The sequence below is a fragment of the Thalassophryne amazonica genome, chromosome 3 (genome assembly GCF_902500255.1).
Source record: "Thalassophryne amazonica chromosome 3, fThaAma1.1, whole genome shotgun sequence".
Classification (NCBI taxonomy): Eukaryota; Metazoa; Chordata; class Actinopteri; order Batrachoidiformes; family Batrachoididae; genus Thalassophryne; species Thalassophryne amazonica.
In genome coordinates, this window is record NC_047105.1 from 33376602 (window position 1) to 33402704 (window position 26103).

The following is a 26103-nucleotide window of genomic DNA, read 5'->3' on the forward strand; positions in this document are numbered from 1 at the left end:
ACTCGGCTCCGCACCGTGGAAAATTCTACAGCTAGCCAGGCCCCTGTAGTCGGTGCGGACCAAGGTAGCTTAGCCGCCGTTAGTTCCCCTCTGGCAGATCCTGAGCAGCCGGGAAAGCAGGCTGACTGGGTGACTGTGAGGAGGAAGCGTAGCCCTAAACAGAAGCCCCGTGTACACCGCCAACCCGTTCACATTTCTAACCGTTTTTCCCCACTCGACGACACACCCGCCGAGGATCAAACTCTGGTTATTGGCGACTCTGTTTTGAGAAATGTGAAGTTAGCGACACCAGCAACCATAGTCAATTGTCTTCCGGGGGCCAGAGCAGGCGACATTGAAGGAAATTTGAAACTGCTGGTTAAGGCTAAGCGTAAATTTGGTAAGATTGTAATTCACGTCGGCAGTAATGACACCCGGTTACGCCAATCGGAGGTCACTAAAATTAACATTAAATCGGTGTGTAACTTTGCAAAAACAATGTCGGACTCTGTAGTTTTCTCTGGGCCCCTCCCCAATCAGACCGGGAGTGACATGTTTAGCCGCATGTTCTCCTTGAATTGCTGGCTGTCTGAGTGGTGTCCAAAAAATGAGGTGGGCTTCATAGATAATTGGCAAAGCTTCTGGGGAAAACCTGGTCTTGTTAGGAGAGACGGCATCCATCCCACTTTGGATGGAGCAGCTCTCATTTCTAGAAATCTGGCTAATTTTCTTAAATCCTCCAAACCGTGACTATCCAGGGTTGGGACCAGGAAGCAGAGTTGTAGTCTTACACACCTCTCTGCAGCTTCTCTCCCCCTGCCATCCCCTCATTACCCCATCCCCGTAGAGACGGTGCCTGCTCCCAGACTACCAATAACCAGCAAAAATCTATTTAAGCATAAAAATTCAAAAAGAAAAAATAATATAGCACCTTCTACTGCACCACAGACTAAAACAGTTAAATGTGGTCTATTAAACATTAGGTCTCTCTCTTCTAAGTCCCTGTTGGTAAATGATATAATAATTGATCAACATATTGATTTATTCTGCCTAACAGAAACCTGGTTACAGCAGGATGAATATGTTAGTTTAAATGAGTCAACACCCCCGAGTCACACTAACTGTCAGAATGCTCGTAGCACGGGCCGGGGCGGTGGATTAGCAGCAATCTTCCATTCCAGCTTATTAATTAATCAAAAACCCAGACAGAGCTTTAATTCATTTGAAAGCTTGTCTCTTAGTCTTGTCCATCCAAATTGGAAGTCCCAAAAACCAGTTTTATTTGTTATTATCTATCGTCCACCTGGTCGTTACTGTGAGTTTCTCTGTGAATTTTCAGACCTTTTGTCTGACTTAGTGCTTAGCTCAGATAAGATAATTATAGTGGGCGATTTTAACATCCACACAGATGCTGAGAATGACAGCCTCAACACTGCATTTAATCTATTATTAGACTCTATTGGCTTTGCTCAAAAAGTAAATGAGTCCACCCACCACTTTAATCATATCTTAGATCTTGTTCTGACTTATGGTATGGAAATAGAAGACTTAACAGTATTCCCTGAAAACTCCCTTCTGTCTGATCATTTTTTAATAACATTTACATTTACTCTGATGGACTACCCAGCAGTAGGGAATAAGTTTCATTACACTAGAAGTCTTTCAGAAAGCGCTGTAACTAGGTTTAAGGATATGATTCCTTCTTTATGTTCTCTAATGCCATATAACAACACAGTGCAGAGTAGCTACCTAAACTCTGTAAGGGAGATAGAGTATCTCGTCAATAGTTTTACATCCTCATTGAAGACAACTTTGGATGCTGTAGCTCCTCTGAAAAAGAGAGCTTTAAATCAGAAGTGTCTGACTCCATGGTATAACTCTCAAACTCGTAGCTTAAAGCAGATAACCCGTAAGTTGGAGAGGAAATGGCGTCTCACTAATTTAGAAGATCTTCACTTAGCCTGGAAAAAGAGTCTGTTGCTCTATAAAAAAGCCCTCCGTAAAGCTAGGACATCTTTCTACTCATCACTAATTGAAGAAAATAAGAACAACCCCAGGTTTCTTTTCAGCACTGTAGCCAGGCTGACAAAGAGTCAGAGCTCTATTGAGCTGAGTATTCCATTATCTTTAACTAGTAATGAGTTCATGACTTTCTTTGCTAACAAAATTTTAACTATTAGAGAAAAAATTACTCATAACCATCCCAAAGACGTATCGTTATCTTTGGCTGCTTTCAGTGATGCCGGTATTTGGTTAGACTCTTTCTCTCCGATTGTTCTGTCTGAGTTATTTTCATTAGTTACTTCATCCAAACCATCAACATGTTTATTAGACCCCATTCCTACCAGGCTGCTCAAGGAAGCCCTACCATTATTTAATGCTTCGATCTTAAATATGATCAATCTATCTTTGTTAGTTGGCTATGTACCACAGGCTTTTAAGGTGGCAGTAATTAAACCATTACTTAAAAAGCCATCACTTGACCCAGCTATCTTAGCTAATTATAGGCCAATCTCCAACCTTCCTTTTCTCTCAAAAATTCTTGAAAGGGTAGTTGTAAAACAGCTAACTGATCATCTGCAGAGGAATGGTCTATTTGAAGAGTTTCAGTCAGGTTTTAGAATTCATCATAGTACAGAAACAGCATTAGTGAAGGTTACAAATGATCTTCTTATGGCCTCGGACAGTGGACTCATCTCTGTGCTTGTTCTGTTAGACCTCAGTGCTGCTTTTGATACTGTTGACCATAAAATTTTATTACAGAGATTAGAGCATGCCATAGGTATTAAAGGCACTGCGCTGCGGTGGTTTGAATCATATTTGTCTAATAGATTACAATTTGTTCATGTAAATGGGGAATCTTCTTCACAGACTAAAGTTAATTATGGAGTTCCACAAGGTTCTGTGCTAGGACCAATTTTATTCACTTTATATATGCTTCCCTTAGGCAGTATTATTAGACGGTATTGCTTAAATTTTCATTGTTACGCAGATGATACCCAGCTTTATCTATCCATGAAGCCAGAGGACACACACCAATTAGCTAAACTGCAGGATTGTCTTACAGACATAAAGACATGGATGACCTCTAATTTCCTGCTTTTAAACTCAGATAAAACTGAAGTTATTGTTCTTGGCCCCACAAATCTTAGAAACATGGTGTCTAACCAGATCCTTACTCTGGATGGCATTACCCTGACCTCTAGTAATACTGTGAGAAATCTTGGAGTCATTTTTGATCAGGATATGTCATTCAAAGCGCATATTAAACAAATATGTAGGACTGCTTTTTTGCATTTACGCAATATCTCTAAAATCAGAAAGGTCTTGTCTCAGAGTGATGCTGAAAAACTAATTCATGCATTTATTTCCTCTAGGCTGGACTATTGTAATTCATTATTATCAGGTTGTCCTAAAAGTTCCCTAAAAAGCCTTCAGTTAATTCAAAATGCTGCAGCTAGAGTGCTGACGGGGACTAGAAGGAGAGAGCATATCTCACCCATATTGGCCTCTCTTCATTGGCTTCCTGTTAATTCTAGAATAGAATTTAAAATTCTTCTTCTTACTTATAAGGTTTTGAATAATCAGGTCCCATCTTATCTTAGGGACCTCATAGTACCATATCACCCCAATAGAGCGCTTCGCTCTCAGACTGCAGGCTTACTTGTAGTTCCTAGGGTTTGTAAGAGTAGAATGGGAGGCAGAGCCTTCAGCTTTCAGGCTCCTCTCCTGTGGAACCAGCTCCCAATTCAGATCAGGGAGACAGACACCCTCTCTACTTTTAAGATTAAGCTTAAAACTTTCCTTTTTGCTAAAGCTTATAGTTAGGGCTGGATCAGGTGACCCTGAACCATCCCTTAGTTATGCTGCTATAGACGTAGACTGCTGGGGGGTTCCCATGATGCACTGTTTCTTTCTCTTTTTGCTCTGTATGCACCACTCTGCATTTAATCATTAGTGATCGATCTCTGCTCCCCTCCACAGCATGTCTTTTTCCTGGTTCTCTCCCTCAGCCCCAACCAGTCCCAGCAGAAGACTGCCCCTCCCTGAGCCTGGTTCTGCTGGAGGTTTCTTCCTGTTAAAAGGGAGTTTTTCCTTCCCACTGTAGCCAAGTGCTTGCTCACAGGGGGTCGTTTTGACCGTTGGGGTTTTACATCATTATTGTATGGCCTTGCCTTACAATATAAAGCGCCTTGGGGCAACTGTTTGTTGTGATTTGGCGCTATATAAAAAAAAAATTGATTGATTGATTGATTGATGTATTTATAAAGAGAAATTGCATGAACTACACAAGTTTTTTTTTTATTTTCCAATAACAAGTTTATTCATTGAGGAGAACCAAATGCTAAATTATTGTTGTGTCGTAACTTAATTTTTGTTCAGCCTTTGTGACCTGTCTTCATGAAGTTAGATGCAAAAATGTTGAAATTGGCCCTATCCTGCAATGATAAAGAATCCTGGATCAGGATCGTGTTCTGGATCATTACCAAAATTTAATGACTTCTAAGTTAGGCCAAGATACACCCCTGGTAAAAATTTCATTGAAATTTGTTGAAGATTTTTTGAGTAATTCTGCTAACAAACCAACCAATAAACAAACGGACGTGACCGAAAACACAACCCCCTTGACGGAGGTAATAATTAATTTTCACTTTATCGCATGAAATAGGTATTTGGTACAATAGAAAGCAGAACTTAATATTTGGAACAGAAAACTTTTTGCAATTACAGAGGTCAGACATTTCCTGTAATTCTTGACCAGGTTTGCACACACTGCAGCAGGGATTTTGGTCCACTCCTCCTACAGATCTTCTCCAGATCTTTCAGGTTTGGAGTTTCAGCTCCCTCCAAAGATTTTCTGTTGAATTCAGATCTGGAGACTGGCTTGGCCACTCCAGGACCGTGAAATGCTTCTTACGGAGCCCCTCCTTAGTTGCCCTGGCTGTGTGTTTTAGGTTGTTGTCATGTTGGAAGACTCAGCCACGACCCATCTTCAATGCTCTTACTGAGGGAAGGAAATTGTTTTCCAAAATCTCGCGATACATGACCCCATCCATCCTCCCTTCAATACGGTGCAGTTGTCCTGTCCCCTTCGTAGAAAAGCACCCCCAAAACTGATGTTTCCACACCCATGCTTCATGGTTGGGATGGTGTTCTTGGGGTTGCACTCCTACTTCTTCTTCCTCCAAACATGGCAAGTGGCGTTGACACCAAAAAGCTCTATTTTTGTCTCCTCTGACCACATGACTTTCTCCCATGCCTCCTCTAGATCATCCACATGGTCACTGGTGAACGTCAAATGGCTCTGGACATGTGCTGGCTTGAGCAGGGGGACCTTGCTGCCCTGCAGGATTTTAAACCATGACAGCATCATGCGTTACTAATGTAATCTTTGTGACTGTGGTCCCAGCTCTCTTCAGGTCATTGACCAGGTCCTCCTGTGTAGTTGTGAGCTTTCTCAGAATCATTCTTACCCCACAAGGCCAGATCTTGCATGGAGCCCCGGACCGAGGAAGATTGACAGTCAGCTTGTGTTTCTTCCATTTTCTAATAATTACGCCAGTTGTTGTCTTCTCACCAAGCTGTTTGTCTATTGTCCTGTAGTCCATCCCAGCCTTGTGCAGGTCTACAGTTTTGTCCCTGTTGTCCTTAGACAGCTCTTTAGGTCAGAGTGTGATTGATTGTGTGGGCAGGTGTCTTTTATACAGGTAACAAGTTCAAACAGGTGCCATTAATACAGGTAAAGAGTGCAGAATATGAGGGCTTCTTGAAGACAAACTAACAGGTCTGTGAGAGACAGAATTCTTCCTGTTTGGTAGGTGATCAAATACTTATTTCATGCAATAAAATGCAAATTAATTATTTAAAAATCATACAATGTGATTTTATGGATTTTTTTTTTTTTTTTTTTTTTTTAGATTCTATCTCTCACAGTTGAAGTGTACCGATGATTAAAATTACAGACCTCTCCATTCTTTGTAGGTGGGAAAACTTGCAAAATCCACAGTGGCTCAAATACTTATGTTCCCCACTGTATAGCGCGAAATCACACCAGTGCTGCCTCAAGGGGCTTCAAATGAGTAAGGTCTAACCTTATCACCCCCCCCACCCCACCCCCACCCCCGAACAACCACACAGGCAACAGTGGTAAGGATGAACTCCCTCTGACATTTTTGAGGAAGAAACCTTAAGCAGACCAGGATCAGAGGGGTCACCCACTACTTGGGGCATTCTAACATTTACAAGGTTTTCACAAAAGATGAAGAAAAAAGAGCCAGTTATTAAGGTACAAAGGTCCATCTTGGTGCAGAGTCTCTAGTTTTAGCCGTTGAATACTTCTGATCGCAGATGTCATATGTCAGTGCCAGGTTAGTCTAGTCCTCTTGAAGCAGCACCAGCCCCTCCGATCCCAAAAACACCACATTGGACAGATAGAAATCTCAGCTGGATACAACAGCACCTAAGGCATTAGATCACCAGCAATAAATCAACACGGAAGCAGAGTGATTATTATTGAATTGAATAGAATTGAATTTATTTATTTTGGCACACAAACTCGACAATAACAAAAACTGATACACAAGACAATTCCACAGTGACATGTGTGACCAAAAAGGGGGTGAGCAGAAGCAAAGCTATATACATACATACATATATACACATTACCAACCCCCAGAGCAAGCACACAGGCAACAGTGGTAAGGAAAAACTCCCTCTGATGTACTGATGAAGAAACCTCAAGCAGACCAGACTCTAAGGGGTGACCCTCTGCTTGGGCCATGCTCCAAACACATTTAACAACACAAACTCAAATCCCATTATCATAAACATCTAGTGAACCCCGTGTCTTCATCTACATACATATACGAGGTCTATTAGATAATAAATCGACCCTTTTATTTTTTTTTTTAACTATATGGATTTGAATGACGTGCGATTCCACCAATCATGCTTGAACCCTCGTGCGCATGCGTGAGTTTTTTCACGCGTGTCGGTGACGTCATTTCCCTGTAGGCAGGCCTTGAGTGAGATGTGGTCCCGCCCTCTCGGCTGAATTCCTTTGTTTCACACGCTGCTCCAGACGGCGCGCGTTGCTTTATCAAAATTTTTTCTGGACCTGTGAGGAATATCCGAGTGGATACTATTCGAGAAATTAAGCTGGTTTTCGGTGAAAAGTTTAACGGCTGATGAGAGATTATGGGGTGTTTCTGTCGGTGTAAGGACTTCCCACAGAGCGGGACGTCCTGCAGCGCTTCCAGGCGCCGTCGTCGGCCTGTTTCGACCTGAAAACATCCTAATTTAAGGCTTAATTCACCCAGGACGTCGTGACAGAACAGAGAAGATTCAGAAGAGGCCGGCATGAGGACTTTATGCGGACATTCCACTATTTAAGGACATTTTGTAATGAAAGACATGCGCGCAAATTTGCAGAGTCGTTTCCGTGACGACTCGGCAAATCTGTGTGCGCCGCGACAGGAAAAACACCTCCGTGTTGAAAACCATTTGTAAAATTCAGGCGGCTTTTGATGGCTTTCAACAAGTGAGTAACTGAGAAATTGTTTAACAGCTTGGGCATGTTCCAACTTGTCCGTTAAGGTTTCCAACGGAGGTGTTTTTCATGTTGCGACCCCCCGCGGTCGGGTCCGGCCCAACATGCGACTCTGCCCGCACATTCTTTCATTACAAAATGTCCGTTAACAATGGAATGTCCGAATAAACTCCTCATGCCGACTTCTTCTGAAAGTTCTCTGTTCTCTGACAACTTCCTGGGTCAACAGAGCCTGAAATGTGGAAGTTTTCAACTTGAAACAGCGAGACGCTGCCGCCTCGAAGCGCAGATCGCCGTCAGGCACCGTGGGCCGTCCTTACGGCGACACTAACAAACCAAAATCTCTCATCAGCCGTTAAAAGTTTTACCGAAAACCAGCTGAATTTATCAAATGGTGTCCACTCAGTTGTGCCTTACAGTTTTGAAAAAATTTTGATCAAACAAAGCAGCAGTCTCTGAGCCATTCCTAAACAATGAAAAAATCGACGAGAGGGTGGGCCACTCCTCACTCAAAGACTGCCCACAGGCGAATGACGTAACCGACAGGCGTGAAAAAACTCTTGCATGCCCACGAGGGTTCAAGCATGTCTGATGTAATCACACGTGATTCAAATCCATATATATGTGTGTGTGTGTGTGTGTGTGTGTGTGTGTGTGTGTGTGTATGTGTATATATATATATATATATATATATATATATATGTATATATATACATACATATGCATACACTAATGAATATTACTGTACAAGTTTACAATTCCACTTGACAACACAAAACTCATGGTACTTCATTTGATACATATCTTGAAAACATCATTTTTTTTATATTGATTTTTAAACTGATTAATATTTGGACATCGTTTGAGTTCATCCGTCAGGTTATTCCATAATCTAGGGCCACACATGGAGACACAGAAACCTTTCCTGGTTGTCCGAGCGCCAGCAGTTTTAAAATGATACAAGCCCTTCCAGATTTGAATAAAGGTATCACTTTTGCCACTTTCATACTGTTAAGAACAATCCCAGTTTGAAATGATTTGTTAAAAATATATGATAATGGATTTGCGATTTCAGTAATTATTCACTTTACTAGGGACATATGTACCTCATTATGATCCGTTGACTTTTTACTTTTACGTGTACTAACTATGTTAATAATTTCCCTTTTATCTACTTGGCTGAGAAACATTGTGTGCAGATTTCGGGCGATTAATTGCTGATTTTCCCATGGGCTGTGTGGGATTTCAGCTGCCAGGTCTGGCCCAACATTAGCAAAAAAATTATTGAAACTATTCACTACTTGGCTCATGTTATATTCATCTTTGTTGTCATAAGTAAAGTATGTTGGATAGTTATTTGATTTGGGTTTATTTGCTATAATACTATTCAATATTTTCCATGTTTCCTTTATATTGTTTTATTATCGTTTAGTATTTTTCCAAAGTATGATTTTTTTACAGTTCCGCATAATAGTTGTTAGTTTATTTTTATAGTCGCTATATTTAACCTCTGCCTCTCTTGATTTACTTTTAATGAATTCTCTGTATAGCATATTTTTCTTTTTACACGCCTTTTGAAGACCTTTTGTTATCCATGGGTTAGCTTTATAGTTATTATTTTTATTATACTGTATAATTGGACAATTTCTGTTATATATATTGAGAAATATGTTTTCAAATTCGGAATATGCTAAATTCACATCTTGCTAATTGTAAATGGGATTCCAATCCTGTAAAAGTAAATCATTTTTTTAAGGCAGTGATAGCTTCTTCAGATTGCAGGCGCTTGCAATATTGTTTTTTCTCAGTACATTTTTTAATTAAACTTCAAATCAGTTGCTATAATAATTGGTAAATGTCACTAATATCATTAATTAATAATCCACTTAGTGTTTCGGTATCGATATTTTTGTAAATATATTATCAATGAGAGTAGCTGAATGTGAAGTGATTCTTGAAGGCCTAGTAATTTTTGAATATAGATTTAGACTGTACATAGTGTTAATGAAACCCTCAGTTACTATATGCTGATGCAGGTTTAAGAGATCAATGTTTATATCTCCACAAACAAATACTCGCTTATTACCCATCTGTGAAAACAATTTCTCTGTCCACTTTTGAAGTTCTTCAGTTTTAGAGCCCGGAGCTCTATATATGCAGCTAATAATTATATTTTTACCTTTTTCCATACCTATTTCAATTATGATGGATTCCAAAAGATTTTCCACAGCCACAGTCATTTGATCTTTAATTTTGTAGTTAATCCTTTTGTCAACATACAAAGCCACTCCTCCTCCTCTATTTCAGCTATTCAGATGATTAAATTCATAACCCTCCAGCTCATAGTTTGTGTCATCACCCTCTGTATGTTTCCGTTATGGCAATTATACTGAATGGTTGACAAAATTGTTTTAAATAGTCTTTGATACTCCCAAAATTTTTGTACAGACTCCTGCTATTAAAGTGGATTATTGACAATTTCTCATTACTTGAAATGCAGTTATTGTATTGTTCCTCTGTGTAATACTGACAGTTACTATCTGTGAAGGAATAGAAATGATTGTCCGGATCTATCTGATATTCCAGATCCTGTATATGATGCTCAGTGTACTTAAAAGGTTGTAATTCCAGATTCTCATAACCATGTATGATCTCAGTTATACTATTACTGTTCAGAAGCACCGATGAATGGTCTGTATGTTTGTCAGTCATTATGAAAGTTGGTTGCGTTCACTTGCCATGTTTTATTCATATTTTTCCAATTCCTCCATGCTTCTGATCAGCAGCACTTTGGCTTCTTCTGGAGACCCGTTCAGTTTGATGAATACTTTACAGTTTGTAGTCCATGTGTTTTGAATTTTTTGTTGTTTTCTCAAGTATCTTGCCTTTTTTGCTATATCTGTGTTGTGTTTAGTGAGATGTTCATTTATGTAAACTTTGGATCCTTTACGTTTATATCCTTGTTTGAGCAGAGCTGTTTTGTCTTTCCTGTTAACAAACCTCATGATGACTGTAGGTTTGTCTGATGAATTCTTCCTGGGTAACGGATGACACGCTTCAGTAGTGTTTATATCCAGATCGATCCCCTTTGTTTGTAAAAAAGCAGCAATTTGTGGCTCTGTGGAGTGTTCATCTTGTTCATCGGACTTCCCCCTGTTACCAGAGGCTCCTGCCCGAGTATACGATCTGGGTCTGATGTAGAGCCCAGATACAACAACATCATTCATTCGCGTGTACTGCTCCATCTCAGTCACCCTTCTTTCCAACGACGCGATCCGTTTGTCCTTCTGCTCAATAAGGCTTCGCAGGTTCTTAACTTCCTTCACTAGTGCCAGTATCTCCTTCTGCTGAGTTTTTACGGCACAAGCCTCCTCCGTGAGAGTATCCAGAACCTTCTTAATATCCTCCAAATCCTCCATCATGGGTGCTTTCTTTGGCCCCATTCTCACTGTCTTATTTAACAGCTGTTTGTTGTGCAACAGCTGTTAGCTTTTAGCTGTTAGCTGAAACCAGCTTAGCCTATCCTGCAACATCCTGGCTTCCCTGCAGGGCCGGCAGGCCGACTGCTGATGTTAATTGCAGCCTCAAACGAGCTGCAACGAGTCGCGGGCCCGGGTGGTGTCTCCGGTGGTGGAGGGCTGGTGACGACCTCCGATGAGCTGTGGTCCCGGCTCGGCCTCCGGTGTGCTGCGGGGCTGATGGCGGCCTCCCTCTAGCTGCGGTCCCAGCTGGGCCTCCGGCGTGCTGCGGGGCTGATGGCGGCCTCCCTCGGGCCGTGGTCGCACTGGGCCTCCAGCGAGCTGTGGACTGATGGCGGCCTCCTTCTAGCTGCGATACCGACTGGGCCTCCGGCGAGCTGCGGGCTGATGGCATCCACCAACGCGCCCGGTCCTGGCTGGGGCCTTCAGCGGCCCGTGGACTCCGGGTATGGCCGTCTGCCCAGACGCCGACTGTCCGCTCACACTGCTCGCTTTGCTGCTCACACTGCTCGCCAATTACTAAAGTGGTTGCTGACAGCCAACCCTGTGCTTCACTAACAGACCCAGAATTTAGATATAGTGAGGCTGAGAACTGTTCCATTGTTAATAATATGATTTAAAAGGAGAGGAAACATAATCCCATACTACACCTGTACAATTTTATATCCTGCAATGGAAATGACAAACATTTGGTTTACTATTAAAACTATCATGATGTCAGTCTATAAATCCTCATAAAACTGCAGCATGAGGCCAAGTTGTAATCCCATGTTAGATTTTGGACCACACCCACAAAATAGAAAGATTTATTTATTGTGTGTGTTTTGTATTTCCAAAATACTTTTTCCAGTGTTTCTTAATTTATTTATTTTTGCACTGTTGTACTTTTAGGATGGCACGGGGATCCCTCTCCACTTCTGGGGGGTGTTTGATGGCCATGCAGGTTCCGGAGCAGCTATCATGGCCTCTAAGCTTCTTCATCTCCTCATCAGAGACCGCTTAGGAGAAATCTGCCACCTGCTGGAAAACCCCTCCAATGCACCACCTATCTGCCTGGCCAAGAACGGCAGCCCTTACCAGGCAGATACAAAGAAGGGGGCAGCACAGGTACCGGATGACCCAGATGCTCTCTGCGACAACTCCGTGAGATTTCACATGGAGAAGGTTATTGATTTGGAGAGTCTGGTGATGGGAGTCATAGAAACTGCCTTCAAGCAGATGGTGAGCAGGAAATGCACGTTTTTGAAGATCAAGAAAATTGCATTTATATCAAGGTACATTAGTCATGTTTAGACTTTAGAAGTTTAGAAGGTAGTAGAATTGAGACTCGTCTAGAAATCACTGTCAGTAAGATGCACAGTGGTGCAAACTGGATGGAATGATTGAGAATCAGCGCAGGACAAAGTGATTTGATTTTGATAAAAAAAAATCAATTAAAAGTAAAAGCCAAGGTCATACTTTGGGCCCAGTGCTTGTAATTTAGACCAGCTCCTCTGAGGAATACATTTAACATACACCTGGGGTTTTTATTACACTATTATGAGTTATCATTTAGCCCTGGGTTTGTAGTGAAAATACCATAATTTAACCAGTATAAGTTGCACTTTTTTTCTATGTTATCAGCTTTTTAATTTGGTGTGTACATGGGAACCCACATCCTCCCACATCCAAAAGACATGCAGGTTAGGTGGAGTGTAAACTTTAAATTGTCGACAGGTGTCCGTACAGGTGGGAATGTATTTGTCTGTCCATATGGTGCCCTGCGACAAATTAGCGTCCTGTCCAGGGTGTACCCCGCCTCACACCTTATGACTGCTGGGATAGAGTCCAGCAGCCCTGTGACCCTTAATTGGAGGAAGCAGGTATAGAAAATGGATGGATAATAATAATAATAATAATAATAATATGTGAAGATTCGGCATAGAAGTCGCAGTACCTCCCAAACTATAAATAAATTTAAAAAGTGAATTATACTATATACTAATACTATACTATACTTACTAATATGGTAATATTATACACTGCAAACGTTGGGGTACCTCTTGGCAAATTATACATTAGATAAAATAGAACAACTCTACAACAGAATCTGAATTTGATTAAAACATAAAACACAAAGAAAAGGATTTGATAAGTACACTTATCCTTTAGAATAACACAACTAAATCATTATTTTATACCCACTTGGCTTTGACGAGTCAGGTAAAGTACACAAGAACATTTCAAAGTCCTTGAATTCCTCTGGGAGCACTGCTAAAGTAATGATTAAATTCATTAAACAATCACAAATTGAATGAGTATGGGGCCATTTTTGAATTGCATTTAAAAATGTAAAGATATGATTTAATTGTGAGGTTTTAAAACAGACAGATAGAGAGAGAGAGATCTGTTTTAATTTATAGAAAGGTGCCCAAATTTCTATACAGCTATAATTCTCCAGAATGCTGTGACAGTTTCTGTAGTGATGCATTTGTTTCTGTAAATCTTTTGTCTTTTAATATAAAGTGATTTAAGCCCCGTTTTGTGCGTACACAGCATTTATGAATGTAGCTCCTGGTCTATGTTTTGGTGAATCGTTGGATGAGCAGATTGGTATTGTTAGCTGGGAATTCATATTCAGCACAATGCCGTCCATATCTACCGAGTTTTAATTAGGGTGCGACATTCTTCTCTATTGCAACCCCACTTTCCGCTTCAGATGATACTGATAATAACCCACAGAGGAGGGAATGAATTCTCCAAAGCCTTCTAGATTAGTGTTGCTATGTTTTTTGTCAATATGCATGAACACAAGAGCTATTTAGGACATGAAAGGCACAAATGGTTCACTGAGATATTGTGGCCCCCTTTTTTCAGGATGATCTAATCGAAAAGGAAAAAGCATCATATGCCATCTCTGGTGGGTGTTGTGCCTTAGCTGCAATTCATTTAATGGGGAAACTCTACGTAGCCAATGCTGGAGATAGCAGGTGAGAAATCGGACAAAATTGCAATTATTCATTTCTTTGTCGGCCACAGGATAAATGCTTCCATCTGCTCTGAAACTCACTGAAAATACCGTATTGGCCCTAATATGAGAGCCCTCCCCCCCCTTCCAGGAAGTACATTTGAAGAATATGGGGTCATTTTATAATCATGGATCATGTCTTGAAAAAGAATGTCTCCCTCTTGCTTTATTAAAAATCATCCATGGCCACTAAAAGCAGGCAAAAGTCTTGGTGTGAAGTATAATTTGCATCCATGGTGTTGTATTTTAACACCATGATCACTTATCTTACACAAATTTAATATGGTCACCAAACCCAGTCCCTTCGGCTGCTCCCTTGGATCAGCATGTTGAATTGGCAGAAGTTTTATGCCGGATGCCCTTCCTGACTTAACTCCACATTACATGGAGAAATGTGGCAGGGGTGGAGTTTGAATCGGGACCCTTCTGCACTAAAGGTGCGTTTACACATAACCAAGACGCGTTACGAATGTCATTTTTCTGTCATTCGTGACACATTCCTGACATTCATAACGTGACTTAACGCATCTGAATATGTTTCTTAATAGGGCGTGTTGGTGCGTTATATTCTTGATATTCGTGGAGCATGTTTTTGCCTGTCAAGAAATCTTCCATGAATGTCACACACCACCCTCATTTTGTCTCACATCGTGGAGGTCGCAACTGAGCATGTTGATCCGTCTTGATGAGTATTGATCCTTAACAGAATGTGACAACGTTCGTAGTGGTTCCTGTGATGGTTCTTGGAGCCCAAACTGTCACGCGTTATTACGAAGTGACACAGAAACTGACAAGTTTTGACACGACTTGTAACGCGGCGTCACATTTCACTGCGCGCCACGACGAATCAGTTTTCTGTCACGTGCGCACAATTAAACTCGGCTCCAAATGTCGTTCCACAGTTCCTGCTGAAGCTCCTCAGGACACTCCTGCAGGTGTTCCACCTGCTGTTGTAACCGATGAGCGGGAGAACGAGTCTGAGCAACCAGAGGAGCGAGAGGAGACTCACATGCAGCCAGACATCTCTGCACCTCCTCCAGTCCGGTGGAGGAAGAAGCGTGCGCACAATTAAACCCTGCTGCGCTGCATTCAGTTTGATTGCTGACACCAAGTCGGCTAAAAGTCTAATTTCAGTGCTCTTCAGCGCGCTCCTGCAGGTGTTCCACCTGCTGCATGTGCCTGATGTTCGGGAAAATGGGCGAGACGAGAGCCACATGCAGCCAGACATCTGGCTCTGTCCGTCTCCTCCTCCTCCTCTCTGCACCACTCCATGGCACAGAGCCCAACTACGCATGCAGTCACAAAGTTCTTCTGAAAAACTGGAGCGATCTGAATTCGGTTGGATGAATATGGGTGTGTGTGGAGACAATTCACCTCATTCACAACATGACAGAACTTAATGCTCTGTTACGCGCAATGCCAAGTTCACTAACCACTTGGCTATCGTCCCCTAACTGGATCACTAACCAGCATAATACATCCACATATACAACCCCTGGCAAAAATTATGGAATCACCGGCCTCGGAGGATGTTCATTCAGTTGTTTAATTTTGTAGAAAAAAAGCAGATCACAGAAATGACACAAAACTAAAGTCATTTCAAATGGCAACTTTCTGGCTTTAAGAAACACTATAAGAAATCAAGAAAAAAAGATTGTGGCAGTCAGTAACGGTTACTTTTTTAGACCAAGCAGAGGAAAAAAATATGGAATCACTCAATTCTGAGGAAAAAATTATGGAATCACCCTGTAAATTTTCATCCTCAAAACTAACACCTGCATCATATCAGATCTGCTCGTTAGTCTGCATCTAAAAAGGAGTGAACACTCCTTGGAGAGCTGTTGCACCAAGTGGACTGACATGAATCATGGCTCCAACACGAGAGATGTCAATTGAAACAAAGGAGAGGATTATCAAACTCTTAAAAGAGAGTAAATCATCACGCAATGTTGCAAAAGATGTTGGTTGTTCACAGTCAGCTGTGTCTAAACTCTGGACCAAATACAAACAACATGGGAAGGTTGTTAAAGGCAAACATACTGGTAGACCAAGGAAGACAAAGCGTCAAGACAGAAAATTCAAAGCAATATGTCGCAAAAATCGAAAAATGTACAACAAAACAAATGAGGAACGAATGGGAGGAAACTGGAGTCAACGTCTGTGACCGAACTGTAAGAAACTGCCTAAAGGAAATGGGATTTACATACAAAAAAGCTAAACGAAAGGCATCATTAACACCTAAACAGAAAAAAACAAGGTTACAATGGGCTAAGGAAAAGCAATTGTGGACTGTGGATGACTGGATGAAAGTCATATTCAGTGATGAATCTCGAATCTGCATTGGGCAAGGTGATGATGCTGGAACTTTTGTTTGGTGCCTTTCCAATGAGATTTATGAAGATGACTGCCTGAAGAGAACATGTAAATTTCCACAGTCATTGATGATATGGGGCTGCATGTCAGGTAAAGGCACTGGGGAGATGGCTGTCATTACATCATCAATAAATGCACAAGTTTATCTTGATATTTTGGACAATTGAAAGGATGTTTGGGGATGATGAAATCATTTTTCAAGATGATAATGCATCTTGCCATAGAGTAAAAACTGCAAAAACATTCCTTGCAAAAAGACACATAGGGTCAATGTCATGGCATAGGGTCAATGTCAATGAGCAGATTTGATTTGATGCAGGTGTTAATTTGGGGGATGAAAATTTACAGGGTGATTCCATAATTTTTTCCTCTGCTTGGTCTAAAAAAGTAACCGTTACTGACTGCTACAATCTTTTTTTCTTGATTTCTTATAGTGTTTCTTAAAGCCAGAAAGTTGCCATTTGAAATGACTTTAGTTTTGTGTCATGTCTGTGATCTGCTTTTTTTCTACAAAATTAAACAACTGAATGAACATCCTCTGAGGCCGGTGATTCCATAATTTTTACCAGGGGTTGTAACACCATAAAGCACAGTTATTTACATATCCCCTAGGACTCCTTGCCCCCCCCACCCCATCCATCCCGCAACTGCTGCTGCTGCTGATATGAAGCAGCTGTTTCCCAACCCCCCCCCCCCCCCCCCCCCCCCCCCCCACACACACACATTATTTTCACAAATCTGTACTATTTTCACTGCACAAACTGCAAGAGGAGAGATTTTATTTAAATAAAGAGAACAGCAGAATCACACTGTATCGTGCATTGTGGACTTCTGCATTTATTGCCCTCAGATTGTTGTAGCAGCATCTCATATTTTACAATAATTCATTAGGATTCAAGCATCCAGCTACAGTACAGAAAGTTCTGCCTATGGTAAACTAACTGACTCTCACATGGTCTAACGAGTCAAGGTCAGTTTACAGGTTTTTTTTTTTTTTTTGCACCACTTTATTGTATTACTGGTTTAAACACTCTAGCTTGATTTTTTTTCTCTCTCTCTCAATGTGCTCTTATAAGCATTATTTCCCAAATAAAAAACAAGATTTGGTTTTCAGAATTTTTTCCCCCCAAAAAATGTGTCTGGGGTAGCGGGAGACCTGCAATCAGGACCATCTTATACTTGGGCCAATACAGTACATAAATAGTCACAGCAGAGTGATGCCAGTTCAATCACAATACTCACTCACCTGTGAAGTTCTCATGTTATATGATTGAAGATGCTAAGGCATTAAGGGGAGACATGTGTCTGTGTTAGCCTTCATATTCCTGTTTCTTGTTTTTCTTTTCAGGGCTATAATCATCAGAAATAATGAAATTATTCCCATGACCAATGAATTCACACCTGAGTCAGAGAGACAACGACTTCAATACCTGGTATTCTTCTTGTTTCTTATCACACGTGGTTATTAAGTACAGATATTGGACATAATTCACTAAAGGTTTGCATGTGTAAAAATGTGCATATGCATGTGCAGATGTGCACAAACACTACTGCATTTTCAAAAGCAGTGCACCTGCTTGCTGAGTTACAAACAGGGAGTCTGTCAAATGTGCAAAATAGCGCATATTGTCAGTTTAGCTCATCTGCCATTATGAATATGCAGTTTGAGGTTTGTCCACTCAAATGTGTAAAATTGTAAGAGGAAGCATGCAAATAGGTGATGTTTTGCACATGCAGCACAATTTATCAAGCTCAAAAGGAAATTTAACAGGTGCTGATAATGTCTGTATTTATATATGTAACCTTGCCATTAACTGATTGTGCTTGACAGACTGCTGTTCCTGAATGCTGTTGTAGCACAAAGACTGCACAGAATTTAAAATCAATGAATACATAAAACAAATTCCTCATTGCAAACATCAAAGATATTCAATTCAATTTATTCATTTTATATAGCGCCAGCAGTGTCGCCTCAAGGTGCTTCACACAAAACAATTTAAAAAAAATAAGATAAAATGAATTGAAAGATTAAAAAGCACAATTACAAGATTATAAAAGTGCAGTAAAACAGTAAAAAATAAATTAAAAAAATAAGCATAGTAACACAACATGCTAGCCATAGAAAAGAGAAAACAAGTGCGTCTTACGTCTGGACTTATTGACGCATGGAGATCATTCCACAGAAAAGGGGCACGATAAGAACAAGTTCTGTGATCTGCAGACTTTTTATTCACCCTAGGGACACAACGTAATCCTGCGAACGCAAAGCCCGGGCCGGTACGTAGGGTTTAACTAGATCAGCTAGGTAGGGCGGTGCCAATCCGTGAACAATTTTATAGGCTAGTAGCAGAACCTTAAAATCTGATCTCACAGAGACAGGAAGCCAGTGAAGAGATGCCAAAATGGGTGTAATGTGTTCAAACTTTCTGCTTTGTGTTAAAAGTCTTATTTGTGAGATATTTATCTTTATTTCATGCATTTTTTTTCTTTAAGAGTAAATGTCTCCATACATAAGAGGTCTGTAAACTTGTCCCACACATCACGGCTGTGTGCAAAAGGATGCATAGCACATGAATATGCTCATAAACTGGCTATTAGAGCAAACATATAAAAAACTATCTCAGACATCTTTTAATACTTGTTGCATCCATGGTATTTTAGCAAACTAGTGAATAATTATGGTGCATTCTACCAGTAGAGTGCACTGATAACTATATGCAAAGCGGTCTATGTGCATTCCACAGAGAGGAAGGATCATAATTATTCAAAAGTTTACTAAAACAACAGCGATAAACCAAGAAATACATGTCTAAAATGGGAGATTGTTTCTTGTTCTTTTCTTTTCTTTTTAATTGCTAGCATGTAAACACACTTGTGGCAGGTTTTGTGTATAACACAGCACAAAGTGCATACAACAAGTGAATGTACTCGTGATTTACCATTATCAGAAGACAACAGAAGAGATCACAGCAAGAAATTAATTAAAACAAGATCTGGATTTGAAATTTTCATTTACAGTGAGAGTGGTAGATACCGTATTTTCCGGACTATAAGTCGCACTTTTTTACATGTTTTGGCCGGGGGTGCGACCTATACTCTGGTGCGACTTATAAATGAAAAATATACCGGTAGGATCTCAATTAATTTACTGTAACAAAACAATTTTACGTGACAGAGTCGATCTATGTTTTAAAATGGCCACCAGAAAAGGAAATGCAATGCATCATGGACACTGTAGTATGGCGGCCGTCCTATAAGTCACGCTGGTCGCGATAACCAATCAGAGAACAGAACGTTGGACGCGTATTCCTCACCTCACCCACAGCGTGTGAAGCTGACGAATACGGTGCTTGCTGTTATTCCGGCATGGCGAACAAAACAGCTTCAACCCTTGGATATCAGTGTGAGCAGAGTGTTTAAGTTGACGCTGAGAGCTGCGTGGGAGCACCGGGTGAGCGACGGCGGAGGATTAGTGTGTGCACTTGGAAGGAGCTGGCGTCGAAGATTGTGAATAGCGTTTGAAGCAGACGAACATGGTGTTTATTCCGGGACGGCTAACAAAACAGCTTCAACCCTTGGATATCAGTGTGAGCAGAGTTGACGCTGAGAGCTGCATGGGAGCACTGAGCGACGGCGGAGGATTAGCGTCTCCACTTGGAAGGAGCTGGATCGACAACGCTGGGTGGTCATGAGCTGCGCAGGTAGGCGCTGCATGGTTCGGCTCGCAATGTGGTCCGCAAAATACAAACATATCTGTAGGTAAAATGCAGCTCACGAGAGGGCACTCAAGGCTTGTGTGACTGTTCCTGCGACTTCTGACTACCATAGAAAAATAAAAATTTCAACGTTACTGATAACTTAACAAGACAACGGAGAAGGCCCGAAAAAATGCCACCAAAAAGAAAATCATACTCTGCAGATTGTAAGTTACGACTGGTGAAATATGCATCTGAAAACGGTAGCCGTCACAATATTATCATCTGAACTTTTCATGTTAAGTTAACATACCTGTATGTCCATGGGACTTATAGTCCAGTGCAACTTATTTATGGTTTATTTTTCTTTATAATGATAAAGTGGCTGGTGCGACTTATACTCCGGTGCGACTTATTTATGGTTTATTTTTCTTTATAATGGATAAAGTGGCTGGTGCGACTTATAGTCCGGAAAATACGGTACATGGAACAACCTGCAAGTGAATGGAGTAACAACACCGAGTGTAATCAGTTTTAAAAATAGATTAGACACACATGGAAGAAATGATTATAGTAAATATAATATAGAACATATGAAATAAGTCAATAAAATATACTGCTATTTGAGTCCTTTAGTTATCTTCTATGTATATTCTATCTGGATAAAGAGGTGCCTTGCTTGCCATTCAAAATTGACTCTGATTGTAGTTCCCTTACCATACAATTGCCCATTTACCACTGTTTCTTTCACACTGATCAGAATTTCATCCTCTGTGTTTGCATTGCTGTTATACTATGGTACACTGCAGTGTTTGTGCTCTTGACTCACAGCAAGAAGGTCCCAGGCTTGAAGCCCAGTGTCTCTCGATCTCCTTGTGTCAGGAAGAGCATCTGCCATTAAACTTGTATCAAATCAACATGTGGTTCCATATTGGATCTGCTGTGGAAACCCAAGCAAAAGCAGGGGAAGCCACAAGACTCACATACATTTTTTAAAGTCAGAGAACGAGCTTAACTGAAATAAACTATTTTTTAATTTAAGATGAAGCTTGGCATTTTTTTTTTTTTTTTATGTTTTTGGGTTAATCTTCTCACTCAGGGGAAAAAAGTATTTAATGGGTGCAATGTTAATTTAGAATGCAACCACCATAATGAGGTAACCGGCTGTGTAATGTGATGGCACGGGGCAAGATAATAACAGTAAACCGCTTCTTGTTGCTCCTCGGCAGGCGAAAATGCAATTCTAATGCAATTACATTTGTTCCGCAAATCTGATTGGTTAATCGTGTGAGATTTCCGACCATAAAATATCACGTTGACAGTGGCAAAATATTTGACGTTTCACATTTGATGTGTTACTCCACGCCCTAACTGCATTGCTATGCAGATGTCAGTAATGGCGTTGTCAGCTGAGAGCGACAGAAACGACGCTATTGCTACGGTAAGATTCACCAGTTTTACCAAAAACTCAATTTGCGACCGTAAAATCCAGCATAAACGTCTGCAAATCATCAGACACATCAGGGTTATTCCCTAACCCGTGGGATGCGCTGCACCACATCACGCTGCTGATGTGGAGGAAAAAAAATAAAAACCAGCTGTATAATTAGTCAATATCACTGGGTTGATATAAATAATACATAAAGGGGGTGCAATATAGAACCCCGCAGTTAAATAACCATGGTTTAAAAAAAAAAACACCACTCACGTGATTTGAACCCGCACATCCTGATTACCAGATGGAAACTTTATCACTACACTACAATCGCTGTCTCATAACAGGAGCGTGAAATGGCTAAAATCAACAAGCAGCCAAATGTATTTTCTATAAAAAGAAGAAAAGCACTGTGATAACTGATCAAACAGCATTTGCTACAGTGTATTTCTGCTGATACATGACTGAAAGTGGCGTATTTGTCACACTGTTGGCCTGTCATATGGTTCTGCGGCGTGTTGCTCACTGTCTTGTCAGACAGACGTGATGTTCAGATTGCCTGCTGCATGTCCACATGAACTGACAGTCTGGTCCAGCTGGAACAGCCTGTCAGTGTGCGTGCTGTCCAGCCCATTGCAGAAGCGATATATGTTTTTATGTTTTTCGATGTGAGTAGAGCAAGCACACATGCGTGTGCAACTCTGATGTCCAGGACCAGAGATTTCAACAGCTGCCACACCCCCATCTGTTCAGAGTACAGAGTACAAAGGCGCCACTCTGTGATCAGATGAGATGCGCCTCGCTTGCGGGGGGTGCGCAAACCATGCACGTGTTGAGGGGGAGCGCGACACATGCACACGTATTGTGGGGGGAGCCGACGGCACACCACATCTCGGCAACTCCACAGTCATGTGGAACTTAGACAGATTTCACTGCCAACACAACAGTGATTGTCTGCAGACTGTTGTTGTGCCAAGAGTGCAACTGGCTCACATTTTCTATGATGTTTGTGCGTTTCACCTGGAATATGGCTGACACCTGCCGCAAGAGGGTGCAATGTGTTCGCACAGAGCATACTCTGTGTTTCAGCCGCTGGTGTGCACAAATAGTTGTAGCAACAAGTTTACAAGTCATTAGAGGCAGCTACGATTTTACACGGTTTGCATATGATTCCTGCGTTGTGCGCACTTTGACCAAACTTCGCACTATGTGTAAAGGGGCCCTAAGACTTTACACGACAGAACTGCGAAAGAAGCTTAATGAATTTACTAATCTTTTATCTCAGTGAACTAAACCAAGATATGAGTTAACACACTTTCACATTTTTACTCAACACTTTTTGTTGTTGGAAGATAAAGTGTTTTTGTTGACTTCCTTTGACATCATATTAAGTTGACCCAGCGCATTAAATTTTACAGTGTACAGACTCTTTAACTGCATGTCACTCGTCCCCCAAACCCAGAAACTGTGAAAACAGCAGTATTTTAATAGCATCTACTGCCTTAGGTGATACGCAGACAATAAATGTTATATCACCCTAAAATACACGGATGTGCTCAGGTTATCTGTTAGGAGCTGGTTGAAGTCTGAGTCATAGAGTGGGTGGATGGTGTCAGTGCTCAGCTGGTTTTTATGCTGTCACTGAACTATAACTCTTTCCTTTAGGTGTTTCAATAATGAGTCATTTATATTCACATGTATATTCACGTTTGTATTCACATATTTTGTTTGTTTGATACGACTGCACACATTTGCTTGACTTTAGGGTTTCCTGAGGCCTGAGCTTTTGGGCAACGAGTTCACTCACATCGAGTTCCCGCGAAGGATCCAGCACAGCGAACTGGGCAAAAAGATGCTCTACAGAGATCACACTATGACTGGCTGGTAAATCTGGAGCTGTGTGTTAATCACATGTTTCGCTGTTAATTAGCTTTCCTTTTTTCTTTAATTCTGAAGCTGATGTGTAAAAATAGCTCAGAGCGGTGTTAAGAAATGAGACTACTGAATACTTTCTGACATCTACCCTTGGTATCTGTTGTTTGTCCCCTTGTAGGGCTTACAAGACAATCGTAGAAGATGATCTCAAATTTCCCCTGATATATGGTGAAGGAAAAAAGGCAAGCAACTCTTCCGCATAATAAAATCATGACTTGTGCAAAAATAATCTTCGTGTTCATACTACTTCTACATCTTGTGCACTGTTGTGCTCATAGTTAGTGACAGCCAAATGAGGCCTCATGAAGCATTCAGTGCTTTGTTCTGAGCCCACTAGATGGCAGTGTATAATAAAAAACTATGCAGAAACTAAAGTGCATTGTGCTTTGAGGTATTATTTGAATAGACACTGCTGTCTCAGGGGCCAAGAAAGGAAAAAACAAACAAATGCTTCATGGGGCCTCATAACTACTCATAATTGATGTTATTTTACAGTTGTGAGATTCAATTTACATACACCTTGACTAAAATATTTCAAACTCAGTTTTTCACTACTGCATTAGTTAGAATGCCTACATCATTTCTGTATAAAGATATTTAAAAGTAATTATTCATCACTCATCACTCATCTTCAACTGCTTGGTTGGCTCTCACTGCGGTATTGTATCACTTCCTGTTCCGGAGCACAGCGGTGTTTTTCTGTATCTGTTAGCTGTTTAATCTGCGCAGTTAGATTGATCTAGTTATCTAGATTACGATTTGTTTCCCAGTGTAATCTTTACGTGCCTTAACTAAAGCACTCCTTCTGCTGAATCACCTCTAAATTATTTACACATTATTCACTTTGCGTGTTTTTAGGAATCCGCTAGCTTAGCGTAGCTACTAGCTCTTAGCCGATTTAGCATGGCGGCTTCTCCTGTCTCTCCCGCACTTTTCTGCTCTGGGTGTGAAATGTTTAGTTATTCCTCGGCCTCCTTTAGCAGAAACGGTACTTGTAATAAGTGTAGCTTATTCGTAGCTTTGGAGGCCAGGCTGGGCGAATTGGAGACTCGGCTCCGCACCGTGGAAAATTCTACAGCTAGCCAGGCCCCTGTAGTCGGTGCGGACCAAGGTAGCTTAGCCGCCGTTAGTTACCCCCTGGCAGATCCCGAGCAGCCGGGAAAGCAGGCTGACTGGGTGACTGTGAGGAGGAAGCGTAGCCCTAAACAGAAGCCCCATGTACACCGCCAACCCGTTCACATCTCTAACCGTTTTTCCCCACTCGACGACACACCCGCTGAGGATCAAACTCTGGTTATTGGCGACTCTGTTTTGCGAAATGTGAAGTTAGCGACACCAGCAACCATAGTCAATTGTCTTCCGGGGGCCAGAGCAGGCGACATTGAAGGAAATTTGAAACTGCTGGCTAAGGCTAAGCGTAAATTTGGTAAGATTGTAATTAACGTCGGCAGTAATGACACCCGGTTACGCCAATCGGAGGTCACTAAAATTAACATTAAATCGGTGTGTAACTTTGCAAAAACAATGTCGGACTCTGTAGTTTTCTCTGGGCCCCTCCCCAATCAGACCGGGAGTGACATGTTTAGCCGCATGTTCTCCTTGAATTGCTGGCTGTCTGAGTGGTGTCCAAAAAATGAGGTGGGCTTCATAGATAATTGGCAAAGCTTCTGGGGAAAACCTGGTCTTGTTAGGAGAGACGGCATCCATCCCACTTTGGATGGAGCAGCTCTCATTTCTAGAAATCTGGCCAATTTTCTTAAATCCTCCAAACCATGACTATCCAGGGTTGGGACCAGGAAGCAGAGTTGTAGTCTTACACACCTCTCTGCAGCTTCTCTCCCCCTGCCATCCCCTCATTACCCCATCCCCGTAGAGACGGTGCCTGCTCCCAGACTACCAATAACCAGCAAAAATCTATTTAAGCATAAAAATTCAAAAAGAAAAAATAATATAGCACCTTCAACTGCACCACAGACTAAAACAGTTAAATGTGGTCTATTAAACATTAGGTCTCTCTCTTCTAAGTCCCTGTTGGTAAATGATATAATAATTGATCAACATATTGATTTATTCTGCCTTACAGAAACCTGGTTACAGCAGGATGAATATGTTAGTTTAAATGAGTCAACACCCCCGAGTCACACTAACTGTCAGAATGCTCGTAGCACGGGCCGGGGCGGAGGATTAGCAGCAATCTTCCATTCCAGCTTATTAATTAATCAAAAACCCAGACAGAGCTTTAATTCATTTGAAAGCTTGACTCTTAGTCTTGTCCATCCAAATTGGAAGTCCCAAAAACCAGTTTTATTTGTTATTATCTATCGTCCACCTGGTCGTTACTGTGAGTTTCTCTGTGAATTTTCAGACCTTTTGTCTGACTTAGTGCTTAGCTCAGATAAGATAATTATAGTGGGCGATTTTAACATCCACACAGATGCTGAGAATGACAGCCTCAACACTGCATTTAATCTATTATTAGACTCTATTGGCTTTGCTCAAAAAGTAAATGAGTCCACCCACCACTTTAATCATATCTTAGATCTTGTTCTGACTTATGGTATGGAAATAGAAGACTTAACAGTATTCCCTGAAAACTCCCTTCTGTCTGATCATTTCTTAATAACATTTACATTTACTCTGATGGACTACCC

The 26103-nt window shown here is 41.1% G+C and overlaps 1 protein-coding gene across 1 annotated transcript in view; it reads left to right on the forward strand.

Annotated features, from left to right (window-relative positions):
- Positions 1–26103, forward strand: part of ppm1j (protein phosphatase, Mg2+/Mn2+ dependent, 1J) — a 71434-nt gene that overhangs the window by 32238 nt on the left and 13093 nt on the right. The window contains exons 3-7 of the mRNA XM_034166017.1: positions 11899–12228; positions 13864–13976; positions 17736–17820; positions 23283–23401; positions 23571–23634. Coding sequence (XP_034021908.1) covers positions 11899–12228; positions 13864–13976; positions 17736–17820; positions 23283–23401; positions 23571–23634 — 711 coding nt within the window. The remainder of the gene's footprint in view (positions 1–11898; positions 12229–13863; positions 13977–17735; positions 17821–23282; positions 23402–23570; positions 23635–26103) is intronic.